At 48.3% G+C, this 23,125-nt stretch overlaps 1 protein-coding gene across 1 annotated transcript; it reads right to left on the reverse strand.

The window, feature by feature from the left end:
• Nucleotides 1-355: 355 nt before the first annotated feature.
• Nucleotides 356-20,883, reverse strand: LOC135908120 (uncharacterized). The gene is made up of 4 exons (XM_065439876.1): nucleotides 20,623-20,883; nucleotides 13,384-14,477; nucleotides 8,922-9,036; nucleotides 356-5,733 (listed from the first exon to the last, which is right to left on the reverse strand). Exons 1-4 carry the CDS (start codon nucleotides 20,831-20,833, stop codon nucleotides 3,635-3,637), a joined length of 3,519 nt encoding a protein of 1,172 aa, XP_065295948.1. The 5' UTR covers nucleotides 20,834-20,883; the 3' UTR covers nucleotides 356-3,634.
• Between the last annotated feature and the right edge of the window lie 2,242 nt (nucleotides 20,884-23,125).

The following is a 23,125-nucleotide window of genomic DNA, read 5'->3' on the forward strand; positions in this document are numbered from 1 at the left end:
CATATACAGCGCCGCTGTAAAAAAACATGGAGCTGGGTAAGCCAATTAGATTAACTGGTGTAGCATGAGAGTTACAGAATAGGTGCCAAATGAAGGGAAGCGCAGTGGAGGACGGCATAAAACAAGGCGGGGTGATGAAATTAAGAAATTTACAGGCGCAAATAGGAATCAGCTAGCGCAAGACAGGGGTAATTGGAGATCGCAGGGAGTGAGTGAGTGAAAACTTTTATTGAGTCTTTCAAGAGTTTCGCGGTTACGAGGTCTCCGTCGTCTTCATCTTCTTGGCACTGGCGACTTGAAACTTCTCTTCAGCAAGGGTGGGCCCCTAGGGAGAGACCTTCGTTCTGCAGTGGACATAAAAATAGGCTGATAATGATGATGGTGAAGATGACAGTTACAGAAATTTCTCACTGAGGTTTTAAAAGCCGAGCTTGCGTCGTAGTCCGCAACGATTGAACGAAATAAAACAGCTTTTCCAGGAGGATCGAAGCTTAAGAAGGCTAAAGTGTGGTCTGCTCGACTCGGAATTTATGGCGCGCGCCCTTCTGTACCACCTCTCGGGGACCTTCAAGTTGGCGTTCAGGTACAAGCGATCCGAGCAGGAAAACACTGCGTTATCAAGGATACAGAAGTACAGGACTGTCATCATCTAGTCACAGCGCTGCACCATCAGGCAACACCACCGCTACCAACGAAGTCGATTCTGGACGAGACTGTAGTCAGGCTATTAGTGTAGAAAGGAGGAGGAAATAACTTTATTGGGTCCTGAGGAACCCCTCCCCACCCGTTCTTGGTTTAGCGGTCGACAGTGGTCGCGTGCCGCACCCACGTTGGGACGGGAAGCCCGTGAGCCTCCACCCTTTCGTGAGCCCTCTGGACGGCCCGGGGCTGGGTCTGGTGGTCGTCGCTTCGCAGGGCGTCCACCCAGTCTTCTTCTTTAGTGAACACGGTGCCGCTTAACGCGGAGCATTGCCAGAGCACGTGCGCTAGCGAGCAGTACGATGCGCCACAATCCGGACATTGCGGCTCTGCTTCTGGTGAATAACGGCTCAGTCTGCCTCTCGAGGGGAACGACTCTGTCTGAAGCATTCTGAATATCGATGACTGTGGTCTAGTGAGTTTAGCGTGGGGCAGCGGGAAGGTTCTCCTCGACAGCTGATAGTGCGTTGTTATTTCGTTGAAGCTGAGCAGCGGGTCTCGGTGCTCCCCTCCCTCCCCGCCACTTCGCTCGCCACGATCGCCGCGGTGCGTGAGTCCTCGCGCGCGTCCGAGCGCCAGCTCGTTGGCGTTGGGAAAGTCGGGGTGCACGTCGGCCCCCATGTGGGCTGGAAACCATTTGACGATGTGATGACCCGCGGCTCCCTCGCTGCCGAGGTTTTTTTTTTCTAAGAGGCAGCAGTTTGATGTAACAAGCCGTCATCGAAGTAAAAGACTCGGGTAAGCTCATCAGCGTCCGCGATGCAAAACACAGAGAATAATCATATTCAAATAATAATAATAATAATAATAATAATAATAATAATAATAACAACAACAACAACAACAACAAAATTATAGGGTTTTACGTGTCAAAACCACTTTCTGATTATGAGGCACGTTGTAGTGGAGGTCTCCGAAAATTTCGACCACCGGGGTTTCCTTAACGTGCACCTTAATCTAAGCACACGGGTGTTTTCGCATTTCGCCCGCATTGAAATGGAGCCGCCGTGGCCGAGATTCGATCCCGCGACCTCGTGCTCAGCAGCCCAACAAGATAGCCACTGAGGAACCACGGTGGGTAATAATAATAGTAATAACAGTAAAAATAATAAACATTTAGAGGAAACTTTTGTAGCAATATGGGGAAACACCAGGCACAGATCTAACACTTCGTTTGGAATCTGTACAAGCATGTTTCGTCATATGTGACTCATGGTATGCATTTAATTTCGTTTACATCCCGTGTGTGAGACCTCTGAGGCCGTAGATGTGGCACCGGTCTCTGTTCTGCACGCGCTTTCAAAACAAATTAAGTCGCTTTCCGAATATATTTCTCCTCATCCTGTGTTCCACCTCTAAAGCAACAAATGACGCTTGCTGCATGTCATTCAGTGTTGGCTGAAAGCATTTAGCCAGAAATGTTGTGCGCAATACTAAAACTCCGCAAGAAAAAAGAAATTCTGTTATGTTGCTTGTAGGCAAAAGGCATGAGTAAATGGTCAAAATAAAGCGAATCTGAATGTGCACCTTTTCCAGGAGCACACTTGTACGCGCTTTGCCTCCGAAGATTTACGTTCATTGCCACAAAAAGTTGCATACCAATGAAACCAGTAAGAAAAAAAAACTTGGAATGTGACAAAAAAATATATGGAAATTGGGCTAATTGTTGGAGCAGTTGTCCGAACACTTGTTAGCTAGCGATGTGTTATGAGGCGTGGTCGTGGCGCGGCCAGCGCCAACGCGTTGCTTAGCCGAGTTTCAATTGCGGCTTCGCCACAGTGCGTTGTTACTTTTTAAACCATGTAATTCAGCTTACACAAGCGCTAACAACGCATTGAAAGGAAAAGCGCAACTCTGCTCCTTTTGCAAGAAAAGGTCCTCCGGTGCACCATACCTCGTAAAGGAATGACAGCGGGTAAGCAAATAAAGGCTTCATTACAAGCATGCTGACTCTTATGCGCACACCTCTCTCAATTATTGTGACAAGAGTACAAATATGTCGAAAGATATTTATCGCAGAAAAACGATGTGCAGCCTCTAATGTAGAGGACGAAGGAGCTTTCACTACACGAACGATATACCGGCGGTTGTCGCCAATTCGTGTCTTCCCCAGCTTCTGCCGAGAGGTCTTTTTTTTTTTTGTCGTCGCATGCTTGGCACTGAACGCGCAAACATAGCTACGCCGGCTCTTCTTTCTTTCTCAATTTTCAGTTTCCTAGAAGCCCATCAAGCAACGAGTCCTTTCCTGTACATTGTGGTTACGCCGACTACCAAATTCGGTACGAGTTCTTGGATGTGCCGCGGTCCATTCAGTACCCACGCCGCGTTACAAATAACAGTAATCCAACAGGCTACGAGGTACACTAATCACAACAAATTCAAAACATGCGTCCCTATGTAACACCACAAGCCAAGAACACCCTGAACATGTCTCGTGATATCCGCTGCAATGCTTTTCAATCGCATCGATCATCACATCGATTTTAGAGACCCAGATTTGTGCATATGGCGAAGAATGTCTCAAGCAGACCGAGTTAGCAGAGTACATTAAGCGATGCATAACAGGTACACATGACTTGCTCTTGCGAACGTAATTTTAACAAACAAGTGCACCGTTTTTTTTTTTCATGTGCTCACAGTTCCTTTTTACACAACTGCACAACGACGTCTTCAGTTGAAATCTGATCACCTTCACGGGACCTGTCACTCAACAATGAGATCGGACTACACATTCACTCAACAAAATTAGTGCGAGTAGCATAACAAGCGCCCGTTACACGTCATTCATAGAGATCATTTTGAAAATGTAAAGAAATTAGGGTACTGTATAAGAGCAACAAAGAAATACAGATGTACATTAGTTTGTCGCCAAAGTATAAACTTCAAGAATAATAATGAAAAATGACATGCATTGTTCTCAGTATCATAGCAGTTCTTAGTTAAATATACAAGTAGTATACTTAAGAGCCGTGCTATGATTCCGGCAGTCGAAGGCCTCCGAAAACTCCGGCATACTGGCAACGGTCAGAAGGCACAGAACCTTTAACGTAACACCTGGTCTCCCGCTGTCTTCTTCAACAGAGCCGCAAGAAAGGAGGCAGAAACGCCTGAAGAAAGTTCTCTGCCATTTCTTCCAATAACTGGGCCAGTTACTTGCACGTTTGAAGCTAAAAGTAGCTAAACGCAGCGTTTCGTAGGCTGTCCTTGCCGCAAGCATCCAAAAGATATGCGAGGGAAGACCCCGGCCGTCAAGGCGCCCGTCACCTAACGCCACAAGCGAAATGTTGAGCGCATCAACAGCCAGCTTTTCTGCGCAATCTTGAAATTTGGCCATGACAGCTTGCTGCTGCAGATTCCACATAGGTGATCCTGGATGTGGGATAGCTGCGCGGTAGAGCTCTGCGGCTATGAGGGTTCCGAGGGTGCCGGCAGAAAAGGCGAAAGGAACGTCATCCGTATATAGCACTGGTTCAACGCGCAGGGCAGGAGGTACTATCGCTTGGTTGGCTCCCGCATCATATAGGACGCCTCTGTCCAAGACGTGCAGCGTGTCGTCGGCGTCGCTCTCAGCACGGGTGTTGTTGAGGAAGGCACGATTCTGCTCTTCCTTCAGGCGCACGTAGACGGATGGAAAGTCGACGGTTCGTGCGCCCGACGCCAGCGCCTCTGCGCGCTCGCCGATGGCGGTGCCTGTGGCGTCCCAGGCATGCCATTCGTGAACGTGAAGCGACACAGTCGAAAACGTCTTGTGCGCTTGGCGATGCGTCGCCTCTCCCATCCAATTCAGCCACTGGGTGACCCCTCTGGAAGCCGCTTCGGCAACAAGGCGTAAAATGTGGGCTCTTTCGCCAGTTCCTTTGCTGTGGCCGCCGAATATATTCGTTGTGAGTATGTTCCTCGTGTACCACATGGCTTCTTGGCTCGCCTGCAGACATTCCCTGACTTGGTCTACTGGGCTGCGATCTTGTAGGCTGCGCACGTAATCGAAGCGGAACACCTCGAGCAGCAAGTGCAGGTAGAGGTAGGCCACTCCGTAGTCGGCGAGGCTCCTTAGGAACTGCAGCACGTTGCGCACGTTTCCGTAACTGGTAACCAAGACTTTTGATTTACCGCTGAGGTGTTCGTCGGAGGGCAGGTGAGAGTTGACAGCTGCAAACCACGTGTTCGCGCTCGTGGTGTCGCCCAGGAAGTTCAGGCTACCCGCCTCGACCTGATCCCGAGCATTGTCATTGACGTCGGGAGATTCCAGCAGTTGCCTCACAGTGTCGTCTGTCCTTTGTACGCTGTCTACGTCAAAATTTCGGGACGGGTACGCTGCGGCAACTTCAACTATGAGCTTGTCTAAGTAACCGCGCCACGCATCTGCCGAATTGGGGCTGAGCGTGTCGGCCAGAGTCTTGCCCGGGAACACGTTCACTTGCGCCGCGCCAGCTCGCCGCACGAGCTTCACGCCGAAGACCGTGTTCAAACCTCGAGAAAGGGACAGGTCGATGAGTGTCGCCACAATGTCGCCGAAGTTTGTTAGCGTCAGCAGCCGATCGCGCTTTTCGGCGCCGAAGGATTGCATGATCTGCGATCGCGAAATGTAGCGATCGGGGGAGCTGACGAATCTGAGGCAGAGCTTGTAGAACTGCGCCAGGCCGCGTATTTCGTGGGACGCGCCGGCGAACTCGTCCACGTCGTGCAGGCTCTGGTTAACGCGAGTCGCGATCTTCTGCACGCTGTGGTCGAGGTACCTCAGGCGACCACCCGTGTTGTTGTCCCAGCGATGGCACACGTGACCGTAAAAGTCCTGACACGGATCCACGCTGTCCTCCATCAGAGCCCAGAGGGAAGACGTCGCTCTGTTGCAGGCGGCAGTCGTGCACTCTTCGATGTACGCCGTGCGGATGCGGGGCGTGATGAATATCAGCGTCAGGGCCACTATCGTGGCCGATAAGATTGCCGTGACGCAGCATAGGACGCACGTGACGGGCCTGCCCGTCAGCCGAGACGCGGTAGCCTGAGTGATCTCCCAAAGAGTAGTGGCACCGACTACGCAGAGGAAGCAAAGATTTGTGGCAAAGAAGGTGTTATGAGTACGTTCAAAACTTTAGGCAAAATTGTGATGCGCGTTACATTATGAATTCGCTTAAAGTGTCTGATAGACAGACACTGTACAGTTGGTTTCAGCTAACTCGTGCATGGCCGCGAGAAATCGAGGTGCCACGAGAATGTTCCTCGTTCGCTTAAACCTGTAAAAGCAGATTTACTGCAACAGTAAGCGATCATATCACACCATATAATTACACACTTTTAAAGTAGCAGTTGAGACACGAAGCCTTCAGTAGGATGTACCGCGGTGAGCTGCAAAAAACCTCCTCGGTCTTTGGGGAGCCTGTCAACAACAAAACCTTACACAGAGCATAAAGAAATAATGTCACGCGCAATTTATCGCTATATCTCAAGGCTCTGTTAGCTTGGTTGCTTCAGCAGACGAGATATCTTGCGAAAACGGAAACCAAGACAACTGCCTTCATATCATGTTTGCGTCCAGCTTCACTGATTGGTCGCAAACAATTTTGAAAGCTGTAATATCGTTTTGTGTGACCTTCTAGTTACGTGTAACTTTTTTTAGATATCGCTCATTTCGTTTGCATCCCTGAAAATTCAGAATCACACTGTCTGATGGAACGAAATCACTTAACATTTTGTCATAGGCTCTACAACTTATTTATTGAAGGCGCCGCATCAACTCTAGTACTCGAAATGTTAGCGAATTTTCGGTAGAAACAGAAGCTCATACTAGATACACTTATTTGCTAAAAAGGACTGGCAAGAATACTGTGTTGGTCGTTCTCGTTGAGCATATCAGTACTCTTAAAATAAGTTAATGGACACACAATCTCATTGTAACCAGTTATGCAAGGTGCTGCTTGCATCACTGTTCACTGAAGCTGCCCTTTTATCAAGAGCGATCTGTCGTTCGCCGTATCTATTTCACATCCCCAGCACAACTTTCACGAGAAGTTTCTGAAGGAAAGACGAAATGTGTACCTTATGGAACGTAAATAATTTGCCCCAGCTCTGGACGGGGAAATGAAATTTTAAGAGCTAGTTCTCTACGCTCGTCATATCCACGGTGCCATTCGCTGGTGCGTTTGAAGTGACTTGCATTGATTTGCTGCCAAGTACTCAACGCGAGCTCGTCCAGCCAGAAGACACGAGCTCACCTGCGTTGGTGGGCGGGTTGACTGAACTCGCCTCGACAGTCACTCGGCTCGACCCGCTAGCGTTTACATGTTAGCGAAGACCGCATTTAGTTCCAACAAGCTGAAATGGCCCAACTTTAATGGTAAATGAGAACGGTGCTTTAGTATGTCTCTTATGTTTCTCGAATTACTTCGTAAAAGTTATTCGCGATATATGTATGTGGGTTTCTGTTTGTTCAGCTGGTGATGCTAAAGGACCGTGCATACTTATTCGAGCTATGCGATGTGTATCTATGCCTTTTTTCCCCCTACCCCACAAACGGAAGCCCTTGACACATGCGTGACTACTCACGAATGTATTGCAGAAAACACCAGACCAATAACAAGATGCCTGCTCGGTCGTTCGGCGCCCGCCACACATTATAGAAGTCGTCGTGTAATCAGACTTCTGTCGCTGTAATTTCCTATAACGGAGAGAGCTTTCGTAGTAGAACTTATCCGAATATGGGGTTAATATTTAGCTTATTGCAGTCAAAGTGAAGTATTTCGGTTTTCGTTCTCGACCACAGCGAAGAAATGCGTCTTTGTTACATTGAGAGCTTCTACATTTGAATCAGCCTCAGACATGCATCAGCAAACACTGTAGTAAGTGGATTCACTCCGACTCACTCAGGCTAAGGCCGACCCATGAGTCTGGGGCCCAGTGAGCCCGGCTCACTGAAATTCTCTTGAGTCCGAGTTCCAGTAAGTGCGGCTCAGTAGAAATTTGGCGAGTATGCATTCGAGTGAGTCACAAGCAAAAATATAACTTGTGAGCGAGTTTGAGTTAATTCCGTTCATTTTGCTCGTCTATGGTCACAGATAAAGCGCGACTAAACACCTTTAGCTGAAGCCGCTGAGGACCAACGCCTGTGCCGGAGATATTGGAGTCGGTGTTGAAGCTACAGTTATACAAATTGGTGCGGCGCTTTTCGAAGTATGCCTCGAGCTGTGATACGCAATAAAACGCTCGTCCCCCACGCAGTGAAAAAAATTTCATATCTGGCCCTCCCCTCATGGGGTTTTCCTTAACGGCATCCTGGTACAATGGACATTGACACGTTTCATGAACATTAGGTGCAGTGTGGCGTAAGCAGATATTCACTGCGTTTTATAAAGATAAACGAAACAGACGAATACGACAACACGTTAAAGTGCCTCTGTTTACATCCTGCTACCAAGCGATTCAAGGTGAACGCTACGTGAGGCTTCTGCGAAAAGCACGTACCTTAGTTCTCCGATCGCGAAATTCTTTAGTTCCGTGGCAAAGCTTGCTTGTTTTTTCGTATTAGTTGGGGCATATTTTCGCCACGAGTCTTTTATTTATCACTCGAGTATTGCGGACACCAGCTGCTAGAGATGTGAAAATCAATGAAAGGACATTCCAAACTATCAGGAGGCCATTATTCGTTGTTATAATCCCAGAGTTACATACCGAGCTTTGCCGTGCTGAATCTCGGGAGTGTTCGGCGTTCTGGTCTTAATTCCCAAACATGCGCGGCATGCACATTTTGAGATTTCCGCATCTCGGGTGTTCTTGTTTGCGGCTGCCTCTCGCCAGGCTGTATTCTGGCGCTGATTTCGCTGTAGAGTGCCCAAACAAAATTATTGACATATACGGGCGATCGTTTGGGAGCGCTCTGGCAGCACTGCAGAGCTAATGGAAAAGAGCAGCAAAGCGTTACTGCTAGCATAAGTAGATTCAAATGATGAACGTGAATTCCAGTCTTGGTGGTTCTCGTAGTACAACTGTAACGCTGTTTTTCACCACCTTCGTAGCTCGGCCAGAGCATGTCACAAGAGTCCTCACGAACGATAATCCTCAATTAGGTTTGGACTGGTACGTTCTTCGTCTCATCCCCACTGATTTGGCGGCGGTAGTTTGCCCATGATATAGGCATATAAGTTCACATTTTTCACAGATGATCCCGCATATGATGCAGGCAAGATGACAGCTTCGGCTTGACGTACTTGTGCCAAAGTTGTACTTACACTGTACGGATGTTGTCCTACGCCGCGTCCCAACGCTTTCTGTCCTCGTTAGATACTTGAAAGGATGGTCCAGCTTGCTCTCTTGAGACAGCATCCCGCTCCGAGCCCCTGAAAGCTGTCAGCAAAAGCATAAAAAACAGAAGGGACAGTTGTGTAATAGGGTGGCCGATGTGTGAATTGAAACAAGACACCGAATCGAAATTGAAACTGCTGTTTGGTCACAGCGCCCGAAGATTGGCGGTACATTCCAAAAGGCTTTTTCACTTTGCAAAAACATCAATGAGGGCTGAAATGCGGTGGGCGACGATCATTATTTAACAGTACAAGAAACGCTGTTCCTGTAACAATGTGTGCATCTTTTGAGCTGTCACTCCTGCCATGTGGAAATGGTTGATAGTTCGTGCATATATTCCGTGACAAATATACGCTATATCCAGCTGGGGTGCGAGTACGTTATGTGTTCAGAACCACGACTGTGGCCAGAATACTAAATATTGCACTCACTTTTCGAGCCACCACGTATGTCGATACGCTTGTTCCTGAATTAATTTTGTATTTGTGTCCATAGGATATGCGTGCACTGTGTAATCGAAGAAATTATAACTATCTACCAGTGCAGGTGAAACTATTCACCCTCTCAGCAACATTTATATACCATCTTTTACGTCCTATGAATTATCTGGCCATCTTTATTTGCAGACGACCCCTCTAGGATGTGGATGCATCTGCTGGAACCGACAACGCTAGTAACGCGCTTGTTTCAGTTCAAATCTATTCATCTCTTGCGCTTCCCCCCTCCCCTTATCAAAATCATTTATAATGGAAGTATTTCGTCATACACAAATTACTACTCCCCCCCCCCCCCCCCTATGCCTCCATTTTGAAGTTGGCTATCTGTAGAATCTTTCTATGGCTACGCAAGCAAGTGCTCTTCAAAGTATCCAAAACTGTGTGGTTCCGTTTATACAAATTAATCACATAATGTCATTGTCCGTTCTCTAAAACCATTCCTCTGCCTGTCGAAGCAATATCGACGCCGGCAGTGCTTTCACTTGTGCTCTTTTGAAAACTTGTTTGCGTGACCTGCTACGAACAAAGTAGACTTTACTTGCTACCTCTGCGTCTCTCTTTCCGCAGGGACCACCACCTCTACTCTGTGAGTCGCAGCAAGCTCTGACATCCATTTTCCTTGTTTAGCTCGCGCAGTCTACAACTCTATCATTGGCGCATTCGCAGATAACTGCTGCTTCATGAGGGGAGAGTCAAACTAATCCTTTGAATAGAAAAACAATATTGCGGTGGAATCCATCGCAAGACGACTGTCGACTTTAATGCGATTAGCATTCCAACAATGCAGTGACACATCTTATGGCTGCATATGCCTTTATATTTTTTATGTGGTGGTCATTCTCAGTCTTCCATTGCTTCAGCTATATGCGGCATGCACTCTCTCCTGTATCGGTCCCATTTGGTACAGCACCGATTCACCAAGTTCAGCTGTCACCAGGACGACATGACGACGACGCAGCGACGACGTAGTTACAAAGAAGAAATGACGTTGTCACGATCGACGACACGCCACACGTGGTCCCGAACTACCGCCTTATTTCCCGAACGCCAACCTTCCGCACCACACAACCACACACCGAGTTCTCTCGTTCGCCACTCTCTCCCCGCACACTCGCACGCTCGCGCCGCTGTCCTCTAAAACCACTCAGTTTTACTGTCCTCTCCGGATTCACCCCACCTGTTCACCACTCACTCAACTACCATCGATTCCGCACTTGGCCTCCGAGAACCATGGCTCCTCGTCGCGGGTCTTGGGCTTGCTTGTCCCGGCCCTTGCGCGTCACAACGTCAACGGAGAATGCCTGAACGAAGAGTGCATCACCAGCTAGCCCAGCACCAAGTTTTATTGGAACGACGAAGGCGGTATGGATACTACGGCATGAGGACAACGGGACAAAAATTTTGAAACAATGGCGATATAGTCCCGAAAGCATGAAGACAATGGCTTGACCACGAGTGTTTGAAGGCGACGGCGTGACGTCGACAGTAAACTCGAATTACGACTATGGAACGACCATTACCGCATCAAGACACTGACATGACAACGAGTGCACACCGATGATTGTATCGCGGTGACGCAATGACGACGACGACACAGCATCGGCGGCTTAATCACATTTGAATGATAACAGGATAATTGCGATAGAATGACAAAGGAATCACGCTGTTGGAACGACGAACGATGGTTGTCTGACGATGATGGCATCGCGACAAGAGGATGACGTTTATGAAATTATCACGACGGTGCGACAACGTGATGATGATAGCATGACGAAAACGAAATGACGACCGGCCGTATGACCACGATGGTGTGACCATAACGGCATAACGAGAGTATAATGACGAAGCTGAAATAATGATGGAGCGATCATGACGGCTTAATTTGACGACAACGAGCATATACCTTGTAGCCCAAGCTGGTTGAAGCTTTAAGACTGCAAATCGCGTTAAAAAATATATGTAAGCTCTTACAGGCTGTCTCTTTGGTATGGAAATCTAGATTTTATAAGGAGGTTTGCAGATGTCTAGAAAAAATGATTCTGTAGGCTGCTAGTTTGCCAACTGCCAGAAATTGTGAAACATATAAATAAACGGCAATGAAGTACTTATCTTGGGCCAGTTGTTACACGTCTGAAAAAACGAGCGACAGCGATAAGAACGGGACGTGCAGACAGACGACAAACAAAGTGTTGTCTTCGTTTTTGAGTCTCAGTGCTTCGCCTGTCTCAGTCTTCGCGTCCCATTCTTTGCGCTGGTAATTGTTTGTCCAGATATATAAAAAACGCCGTCAAAAGTTTTCATAAGGCATGTGAAGTTCGGCCAGTGAAGCAAGGAACGATTTTCTCTAGCTCTCAATGCCGATGTTATCTATTTTCATTGCCTTCATTATTTTTTGTTGGTCCTTCATCTCCAATAGCTTGCGTGTTTTCCGCAATTCTTTGTTGTGCGAAAGCATTATATGCCCGATTGAACGTAAAAACAACGTAGTCGGCGTGACCGAAAGATGGTACGAGAAATAGCCAGAAAAGGGAGGTCCGTCCCTGTACGCAAAGTAAATTAATGGCTTTAAAAAGAAGATTAGGTAAATTTCGTTCTGGGTGGGAATATAACCTGGCCCTCTGGATTACGACACGAGCAAGCTTCCACGACGCCACAGTGGCTGCATGGTTTGGGTAACTAAAGCTGTGCCGAGTGGGTGCGCCATTGCATACGTCACGTCGCAGCCATCTGGTTGACTTGAGGCGCGGCCTAGTGCGTGCGACGTTGGGCAGGTGATGGCGCAACCAATTGGGAGGAGGTGGCGCCACGTCATGAGTGTATAATATGAGCGCGTTCATGGCTTTCCGAGGTCTACAAACGATATAAAGCTTTCGCTTTCCCACACGAGAGCAATCTTAAGTGTCTCTGCCGAAGTTTTTTTCGTATTATAGTACACGGCGTATCACTTAAATTTTTTTAGTGAGAAGATTTTTAACATGACATATGGTGAATGTTTTGGACCAGAATTTCTGAAGCCCTTTATTATTCTCTTTCAAAATGAAGGTGCCCGTGCATGCTTGTCTTCAGCTGTAACGAATTCTTCTCGTTGGCTGCAATGATTGCTACACCATTGCACATAAACGCTTGAAAGCTCTCCCATCCTCAGTTCAAGCACTTTTCCTAGCGTTAAGCGCTTGGAATAACATATCTACCTTACAATAAGCTGGCAAAAGTTCAAATTGATCGATGGCGTAAAGTAGGTATTATTTACGCCCCCTCCCAACAGCCCCAAGCTTTTAAATTAAGCACTACAAGATTAATCGTATTCTTCAGTTTTACGTACCAGAACCACGGCCTGATTATGAGGCACGCAGCAATCGGGGATTTCGGAATAATTTTGATCACCTGGGGTTCTTAACCGTTCAGCCAATGCACGGCAGAGGCGCTTTTGCATTTCGCCCCGATCGAAATGCAGCCGCCGCGGCCGGGATTCGATCCGACACCCTCGACATTCGCAGCTCACCCCCATGGCCACTATATGCCACCGCGGTGGGTGTCAAGCACTTCAAGCCCGCCCTGATTTATCTCACATGAAATCTATAACTCCGCGATTTTGAAGTTTTCCGACATCTTAAGTGCATACTTGTGCAAGTGACAAGATAATCGGGAAACCTGCATAACTCGAAACCGATTGCCTTTCACACACCTCCTATACGACTCACTCGTGCCGCCTATGATTAGGAAAAATGACCTGCCAGCACTGTTTTCAAGGTATCTATACAGAGCAGCGATAGCTACGTACGTTCAAAATTAAAGGTAACTTTTGCCGTGCTTTTCTTATTAGTCGTAATATATGTAGAGGAAAGCTCCAAGCCACTAAGGGGCAACATAAAGGCACCCCTTATGCACTCACGTGTGCTGTAGGCGACTGAACCTTGCCGCCGTCCACCGGCGATGCTATCTCGCCGTGAAGAGACTGCGTCGCACGGATATTCGCGGCGCTGCTGACGTCTAACCCTGTCGATATGGGTGCACCCGCAGGCTGCTTATGACCGGACGGTGTCATTGAAAACGGCGACGGGCCCTTGGTTATGAGAGTCGACGAGGCGTACGACTCGCGCGAATTCTCGAACTGCTGCGGCAGCGCGGTCACGGGCGACGTCGATGATGCCTTCTGCGACGACGTCAAAGGTGCACGGCCTTCCGCCAGCCCTGGAGACGCTGGCGAAGGCAGTTTCCGAGTGGTGGTCCGCGCAAGGACGCTTTGAGGTGGGGTGTCGACGGGGCTTCGGACAACGAAAGGCGAAGCGCCCCTGATGGGGCTGAACGCCAGTGAACCTTGGTCGGACGTCGGTGACATTTGGCCGAGCGTGTACGGAGACCACGCTGCTTGACTCGCCGTCGACGGACCCATGGCGTTCTCGTATGTTGAAGTTGCGTACACGTCGAGAACCGTGGGGTTACCGTCCTCTGATTGGCCGAAACGGGGCGTGAGCGCTGTAGGCTCAGGAGGAGCAACAGGTGCTGGTGCGGACTTGTTTGGCCTCTCTCGCTTCTTCAGTATGGAGGTGGAGGTGGCTCGCTTCTTCGAGAGATTCCTGCCTCGGCTACCGAGGGCGGAGAGCGGTTCCGGCGTTTGAGGACGTGTCACGTGTGTGGAGGGAGCAGCATGTGATGATGCACATTCTTGATATGGCTTAGCTGGCTTCTTCCGACTGGTCTCCGACACGTCTTGTCTCATAGCGCCGCTTGTTTCACTGCGGAGAAGGGTGTCGTTGCACTCGATGAGGGAAGATCCAGGGCTGGTGACAGCCACCGAAATAGGTTGTTCTTTAGATTCAACTGACTTCACCGACCCTCCCTCTCTGCTCCGCCTTCGGTGCGAGTGTCGACTGCCCCAGCTGGTGTATCCCGACTTAGGCTTATGTCGCCGGTGTGCACCGCCTCTGCAGGAAGTGTCAGTGTGGAAGGTGTTGTCGGTGACATCCTTCGCAGCTTCGGTGCTTCCTGTTGGCAGGAGGAGAAGAATTACGTAGGTTTAAATATAATTCCCGAAAATACGTGAACACGCGTAGCAGAGACACCCGCACTTTGGTCGATAGATCTCGATTGGGTGCTCTTCAGCGAAACATGGAACACGTTATTCGAGTGCGGCGCTTCGGAGAAGATGCTCTTATGCGAAGGACGCCCCAAAGCGCCTAGCTTGCGTTGCATTCAGCCTAGTATCTTAAAGCCACGGGGTAATGTCATATCACCCTTCCTTTGGCATAAACTGTAGTGGAGACGCCTCCATGAAATATATCTGCGACAACGTTTATAGCACTGTATCAGTAGGAAATAACAGTTTTGGTGACCGATTAGACAGATAAATAACGAATTCTGTGTTAGCTTCTACCTAATATAATTTCTTCCTGTCGAAATGATGTGAATTGTTATGTAAAAGCCTATGAATTCAATACAAAGTCCAACCACACAATAGTAGTGCATCTGCCCTTCAACTCTGAAAAAGAGCTTAGGCATGACCTCCAAAATCGCCCCCCCCCCCCAACTCGGGGAGAAACGCGCGCGGGGGTGATCTCGGGGGTGATCTTGGAGGCCATGGCTCAGGCAGCCAGAGTCCGTTCAGTGCCAAGAGGAGCCGCGAGTAGGCCGAGGCGTGAAAACCTCTTTGCTCTGCTAACGTATGAGTTAAAATAAAGAAAAAGTAAAAGCTCTTTGTTTGAAGTTGAAATATTCTTGACTGAGCAGAGATATCAGGATCACCCACAGTTAGTCAAGACCAGTGTGTCGGAACAAAACGAAAACAACAAAGAAAAAAAGAAAAAAAAACTATCTTTGACCGGAACGAAAACGTCCAAAGAGTTATTTATTATTTTGTTTCGGGGTGAAAGCGCCATATTTTTTATCGGTTTTAGTTTCAAGGGGAAAGTCGGCAGTCCGAAATAACCGACGTCAGGCAACGACAGCATTAAGCTCGCATCACAGGCGGCGATACTGCGAGTGATAACCGGTCGAGCACTCCACTAATATAAGCCTGTCACTTGGTGCACAAGCAGATCAGCATCGTAGTAAAACCCAGGGCTTCCGTGCTGAAGAGCTTATTGTTTCGTTTTCTGCAGGTACAATGCTTTGTTAGCAAAGTTTTATCGTTTCTTTACGTTCGCCTAATTTCATTTTTTTCGGAGCAGTGGTGTCGAATTTCATCGAGTTTACTCGATCACGTGCTGCTTCTGATATTATGCTCGGTGCCTCGACTCAAGGCACCGAGCATGATCTGCACTGCCAAGAAGCTATCCTGCCATCAGGATACCTTCTTCGGCGCCTCAGCTACACAGGGTATCGCCACTTCTGTGTACCGCTGTGACGACACCTATGTTGAGCTACTGGGACTAACGTCTCTAGAAAGACCATGCCGCTGCCTTCCAGCTACCCCCATGCATTGCACTCCAGACTCCTTGTCGCCATCTTAACCGCTTCAAAATTGCCCGATGCATTGCTGCTACGCTACTCAAGTCCTTATTTTAACTGATGTGTTTTTGGGTCTTTTTTGTTACTCGCGCACTGACCGCCTGACCGGCTCGTCTAAAGCAACAGAAACATGCCGCCAACGACACCCCTGAATGCGCCCTAACCTCTCGCTTCCCCAACATCATCCCATGCCCTTCTTTTTCTTTTCTTGTTCCTTTTTTCCACTTGGTGTGTTTTTTGTCCTTTTCTTAATTTTCTTTTCGCCCCCCCCCTTCCAACGTTCCCGCTCTTGTCCCCTCGTCTCAGGAACCACGCTTACAGACGTCAGGCGACAGCGCTCATTCTCATTGAAGTCTCTCCTTTTATAACCAGCCACCACCGATAACAACCGCACGTGACGTCACACTACTAGCCCTTTAACACTAACACGCCGAGGATGACGAGGACGCACTTGACGAAGATGGGTCCTCCTATGGAAACGTTGGCTAGCCTTTCGGAGGGACCTTATCCCTGTTTGTAACCTTTATAATACAGTCCATCTGTCATTGCATCTGTCAGCCCCTTTCTTGATTGATCAGCATGTTGGAAGCAGTTCGGCATAGAGCAGCCATATTCATCTCGCCAAAGTACGACTATCTTTCTGGTGTTACCCGAATAAAGGCAGAAATTTCACTCCAGCCATTAGCGCCGCGTGATCGCTTTTATATATCTGTTTCAGTGGTAAATTTATACCAATTAACCTCGCCGTCTGTCAATTCTTGCAGCTGGGGGCGCATAACGACGTCTTCACAACACGTTCAGTTTCATGCACGTACGTGGTCAAACGCAGGCATTTAACTCATCATCATTGCCTCACGCTATTGCAGATTGGAACAATCTTCCGGATCACATCGTACCCATGCCGAACCCTGAAAACTTTTCCTCACATCATGAATACGCTCTTTGATAACATTGTATGATGACGTTGCACTCTACTGTTTGTAACCTTTGCTACCTTTTTATTTTATGCTAACATTTTTTCTGTTCTGTAGAAACTGTTACTCCCCTTACCCAATGCCCTTCAATGGGCCTCTGAGGTATCCTGAATAAATATATAAATATGCTTACGCGACGTTAAAGGAGCGCGTGAGGACGGAATCAGGGTATAGACAAGCCATATGTAAAAATACTGAAATATATCTATAGCGACTCCACAGCCACCGTAGTCCTCCATAAATAAAGCAACAAAATCCCAATAAAGAAGGGCATCAGGCAGGGAGATACGATCCCTCCAATGCTATTCACTGCGTGTCTACAGGAGGTATTCCGAGACCTGGATTGGGAAAAATTGGCGATAAGTTTTAATCGGGAATACCTTACTAACTTCCGATTCGCTGATAATATTGCCTTGCTTAGTAACTCAGGGGTCCCATTGCAATGCATGCTCACTGACCTGAAGAGGCAAAGCAAAAGGGTGGGTCTAAAAGTTATTCTGCAGAAAACTAAAGTAATGTTTAACAGTATCGGAACAGAAGTTTACGATAGGTAGCGAGGTACGAGAAGTGGTAAGGGAATACATCTACTTAGGGCAGGTAGTGACCGTGGATCCGGATCATTAGACTGAAATAATCAGAAGAATAAAAATGAGCTGGGGTGCGTTCGGCAAGCATTCTCAGATCATGAACAGCAGGTTGCCATTATCGTAAAAGAGCAAAGTCTACAACAGCTGTGTCTTACCAGCACTCACCTACGGGCAGAAACCTGAAGGATTGCGAATAGGGTTCTACTTAGATTGAGTACGATGCAACCAGCTATGGAAAAAGAATGATGGGTGTAACGTTAAGGGATAAGAAAAGAGCAGATGGGGTGAAGGAACAAACGCGAGTTAATGACATCTTAGTTTAAATCAAGAAAATGAAATGGGCATGGGCAGGGCATGTAATGAGGAAGGAAGATAACCGATGGTCATTAAGGGTTACGGACTGGATTCCAAGAGAAGGGAAGCGTAGCAGGGGGCGGCAGAAAGTTAGGTGGGCAGATTAGATTAAGAAGTTTGCAGGGACAACATGGCCACAATTAGCACACGAACGGGATAGGTGGAGAAGTATGGGAGAGGACTTTGCCCTGCAATGGGCGTAGCCAGGATGATGATGATGATGATGATGATGAAAGGAGCGAAGCAGTGCCGCATCTCTCGATACTGGTCCATGCATTACTTTAGCAGGTCGGAAGCCACGCCCGCCATCTAAAGAAGTAAACTCTGGCGTTTTACGTGCCGGAAGCCCGATCCCATTATCAAGCCCAGCAAGGGGGGGGGGGTGACTCTGGATTAATTTCGACCACCTGAGGTTCTTTAACGTGCACCTCGTAGGAGTCCTTGTACCGAGGTGTCCTCCAGCGTGGTAACGTCGAGCGGGCGCGCCACGCAGCTTTCGGGTGAGGGGAAAACCTAAATTACGCGGGTTTGCACGGGAGTGCAGTAAAGCCCCTCGATCCAGAATAGAGGGGCTTAGAGCGCAAGCGCTATCAGTGCCACCAGGCGACTAACCGGCCGGGTTCACGTTGAGATCACCCGAATCTCTTTGGTCGCCAGACAGCGGCGAGTGCGGAAGGCTCCGCCATTGCTCTCGTTTTCAAGCACTTAACCCCGTTTCGGACTGCAGCTCCCGTGTTCCGCGTCGGCGTCGTCCCTCGGCGTAAAAGAGCGAGCGAGTACCGCGAAAGAAAGAGCGAACGTGGAGTGCAGCGGGAGATGAATGACCCTCCAGCGCGAGGAGGAAAGCGGCGGAAGAGGGTGCTGCGGAATTACGAGGCGGAAAGTGGAGGAGGAGGGTATGGTGAAAGCAGCATAAGAAAGAAATATGAGGATACCACGCATTGTGGGAGTGGATGTAAGGGAAACATTGTGTGCTGTTGGCTTTGATTGACGGTAATTATCGGCGATGTTGGCAGCGAATCTAATTTTTTCAGCGTTTAGTCCAAATATGAGAGTAGTGACTTGATGTTAAACGTTACCTTGCGTGAACCACCGTTGTTTATTTTTGCGTAGTCCACAGAACACACAGTGAGACGCTTTTGCGTGAGGCGTTGTTGTGCGTCGTTGTTCATAATTTCTGAGATGTTTGAGCATTATGATTGCCTCCCATGGTACATCGCACCATCGCAGAAGTGTTAAACTTTAATTGAATTAGCGGTTGTAATTCAATTAATTATTATAATTGCATGTATCATTGCATACATTCGTAGTCTGCACTACATTTCGCTGCGTAGCTACGACGCTCCTGTTCCGCGCGACGCTTCTTCAGGCCTTTGTGTCCTCGACGCTGAGTGAACACTTTGGAGCCAATTTGCCGGCCGCGTTTACGTGCGCCTGCTGCATACATGACAAGCACGCTGTTGAGACGCCAGCTTTAAGCACTTTCTTCAAGCTATGGACGATTGTAGTGTTTACACTATCACGGCCCAGCATGCGACCTCCATAGCCCAGCAGCTGCATTTTTGTCGGATAGGAAAGCACGCACAGCACGTGCCGTACGCATAAACTGTGAAACGTTGTCGCAGCGGCGCAAGTCGGAATGTGCGCGGACGAGCGCCACTTGGTGGTGTTGGAAGAAACCCAGCGGCGCGCGTGCGCAAAGCCATAGCGGCTGCAGCGCCCGGACAGAGCCGAGAAGAGGGAATGAACGCTTCGCTTCAGAAGAGTGGTGCCACGCAAGAAGAGCTCTGCGGTGACGAGCTCTAAGATATGACGCCAGAGTAACGCGCCGTCGTCTGTTCACCGATGGCATGCAGTGAGCGCGTTAACCGATATCATATATGCAAAGAAAGCGCTGCGTGAGTGGAGGTCTGTCTGCGGCGTTCGCTGTGAATCGCGCCCACGCGTCACCCACGCGCTGCCTCTTGCGATGTCCCGATTATCGAGGCAGTCGCTCATCGCATCTGCCCGGACACTTCGTAAACGCGGGCCTTCTCGCGGTTTCGCTGCCGTATGCGAACATTTAAGGAAGTTATATGGGAATCCTTGTCCCATGGCGGTCTCCCGCGCGACAAACGTCGGGCGAATGCACCTCGTAGGTTTCAGGAGGGGGGAAAACCTCGTTTAAGCAGGTTGCACACGTGATCGGAAGCGCTATCATCGTCACCGGCTGACTCACGTGAGTTGTCGCCGAGATCGGCAGATTGCCCGAGTCTCTCCGCGAGTGTGGAAGACTACGCCGCGGCTCCAGTTTTATCGCACGTGGTTAGTGAAACATGTTTTTGCCGTGGCCCTCGCCGCGGCAGCCCGTATCCTCTGCTGGTATGTAAGAAGACTGTCTTTAGCTGGCGTATTATCCTCTTCAAGGGAACCCCCGGTGATGTAAACTATAGCTAGCTGGCCCACCCGAAGCGTTTAGTTTTAATAAATGCTATGCGAGGGTACAGGTGGTTGCCGTCCATTGACTCCTCGCGCTTGTACCACGTAGCAGTTGATGGGCAGACGTGCGCCGACCGCGGTGTGCCGACGCGTAGCACCCGTTGCCAACCACTTATCCCTACAACCTAAATATAAGTGCACGAGCGCATTCTCCCATTTTGCTCCCGTTAGGGCAAGTAGCGCACCCGCGGTAGCTCAGCAGCGGAATGCTATCGCCGCTGGGCTACCGCTGCATGTTACGCCAGCCATCGAAAAGATTGAAATGACCTATGGAGACAGCTGCGTGCTCACCTTGCTCTGCTGCTTCCAGGAAGCCGACGTCATTGCTCAAGCGATTGGTGGTAGATTCCGCGACGTCGTGGTGAGTACCTTCCTTCGCGGTCGACGATTTCGTGCGCTCCGGCACTGCTCGAGGACGCTCCACCTGCTGGGGGCGATGGTAGGTCGGTGACAATGGATCCGAGGCCGGTGCCTCGAGTTTCTCGGCAGAGTCCTTCTCCATCGAAGCTGTCGATACGATAGCCAGTCTTCTTCTGGCCGCAACGTGCACCCCGTGCCGACGTGGCGCGTGAGCTTTATCGTCGTTCTTTTTCGGATGATGATGATTGTGATTTCAAAGGTGGTGGAGCATATATGGCAGAATATCACGTGGCGGAGGTAGCATGCATTATTAGAATCGACTGCCAGAGCTATAACAGACTAAAGAGACGAAAATATAATAAAGCTTCACAGAGCAGGTCATACGAGAACGAAAACAAACTTTTGTGTTTCGATTGCAAGAGGCAAGGTACATTAGCAAAGGTAAATAGAAAATAACCAGTTTATTTGCGCAATTTCAACGATTGCAGCTTCAGAATTACGAAGAAATTACTTCGTCAGGAGAAATTACGTATACGGATGTTCACTTGTTTCAGATCCTGCAGCATCTGTCAGAGGAAATGGAGAATAAGAGCACACTTGTCACACCGGAAAGAATGTTGTAGTGCTAGGAAAAGTCATAAGGAATTAGTGCTTTTCGTTTTGTAGGATGCTTTATTTTTATTCCATGTTGTTATAGGTGTCGAGCAGTGCCGCTGTACCTAATGTGGCTACACATGTCATGAAGTATGTATTTTTATGACAGAGTAATGGAGCTTTCCTGACTCGCTTTAGCTGCTGAATGGCACATGATAGGAACCAGTGTGCAAATGGGCTCGAGTGATGTTTGATGAATATTAGGCTTCCTCATTAGCGGCATTTATGGCCTATAGAGTTTGGGTATTGTTGAGTCAGAGACATCCATAGCTCTTTGCTGCATTCGAAGCGGTAAACACGCAGCGCTGATCGAGCCTGTCCGTCTACCATCACGTATGACGGCAGCGCCTGTGTAAAACACAAACTATAGTCCAAAGGAACATCAATGTGCAGTGGTAGGTTGGGCTCAGTTTATTTTACTTTTTTTTTTTTGGACCGAGCGATCTGTTGGCTTTTACAGCCCTATAACTTCAGTGGAATACTGATAGTAATGTGTCGTGAAAATATCCGAAGAGTGCATGCAGTAACTGGAACTTGTTTTATATTTAACTCGCGCGCCCGCTCACGTTGTCTCACCAGTTCTGCAAGGGTGTTGAGATGGGCGTGTTCTCCAAAAGTGAATAGAAGGGTGGCGCGCGCTGGAAAGCAGCGATTTTACCCTCTCGCGGCCTGATTAATAACTCCAGTATGTTCCACTGCTTCAGTATCGACTCAACTGGGAACGAAACATCTGGACGCGAAGTACGGTATGAACCGCACTGCTCTTACTATTTTCCCAAATAAAGCGGACTTCCATGGGCGAAGGTAAACTATACCAAACAGATATATTAAAACCCACGCTACTCATAGTATTTATACTAAACTGGTATGGAAGTGAAAGTGGATTCAATGAGAATCAATAATATAACTGTGCGACTGATGACTGAAACATAGCGTTTGCTTTGTAAGTTACATTCGCCTCTTTAACCGTATCGAACACAGCACCCATAATCGAGGAAACCATTTTATCCTTGTCAGAACTAAAACAAACAGAATATGCTAAAACATTTTAGCCTGAAGTAAAGCTAGATGCAGGTGACACTAATATCAAACGTTTGATCATTTTGCTCTGCAGGCTTTTAAGGCACTTCATACTTTGTAGAAGAACGCTGCATCGCCATTGATGACGAAAACTGATTGCAACACATTTCAAACGAATTCGATGACGCGTCCGCCCAAGATGATAACCGAAGTCAACTTACACCCAGGTCACGCTAAAACCTGCATCCATGCGCTCAGGCCAACAAAACGTGTTTTAGTGCAAGAAACAGAAAAAATAGACTCGTTGTCCACATGCAGGGAGGAAGGAGGTTTCGTGAGGATGTACTCTTCCATCTCACCATGAAATTGCTTTATCAGGTTTGCCAGAGACCACTTAATAATCACAAGTGACTAAAACATTTTGTGTGACTAAAATATTGTTGAGCATGTGGAGGTTAAGTAAAACAACTCAAAAAGTACGTGTACGTAACCTCACGCAAGCAACTATTTAACGACCTACTCAGCAATAAAAGGAAAGAAGAAAGACAGACAGTACGCTGCTAAAGCAGCCAAGAAACACCTTTCTAACTAATAATAGAATGTAATCGCTATTAAAGTACATCGCCTCACGAATCTCCTGCCGCAAAAGAAGGTTTCGAATCCTTCAGGCACAAGCGAAGTTAGACGTTGTTTCTGTTGTGCTGACGTAGTTTGACGGTACGACGAGCGGCTTTCTGTGTCCTTTCATTTACATTAGCGT

Source organism: Dermacentor albipictus, chromosome 1 (assembly GCF_038994185.2).
Source record: "Dermacentor albipictus isolate Rhodes 1998 colony chromosome 1, USDA_Dalb.pri_finalv2, whole genome shotgun sequence".
Taxonomy (NCBI): domain Eukaryota; kingdom Metazoa; phylum Arthropoda; class Arachnida; order Ixodida; family Ixodidae; genus Dermacentor; species Dermacentor albipictus.

Excerpts from the sequence above, each read along its gene's own strand:
- LOC135908120 (XM_065439876.1), bottom strand. The coding sequence starts at position 20,833 with ATGGAGAAGGACTCTGCCGAGAAACTCGAGGCACCGGCCTCGGATCCA. Across the intron at positions 9,037-13,383 it reads TTCAGTCGCCTACAGCACAC|CTTTCAGGGGCTCGGAGCGG; the intron begins GTGAGTGCATAA and ends TTTTGCTGACAG. Across the intron at positions 5,734-8,921 it reads TAGGACAACATCCGTACAGT|TCGGTGCCACTACTCTTTGG; the intron begins GTAAGTACAACT and ends TCCTCTGCGTAG.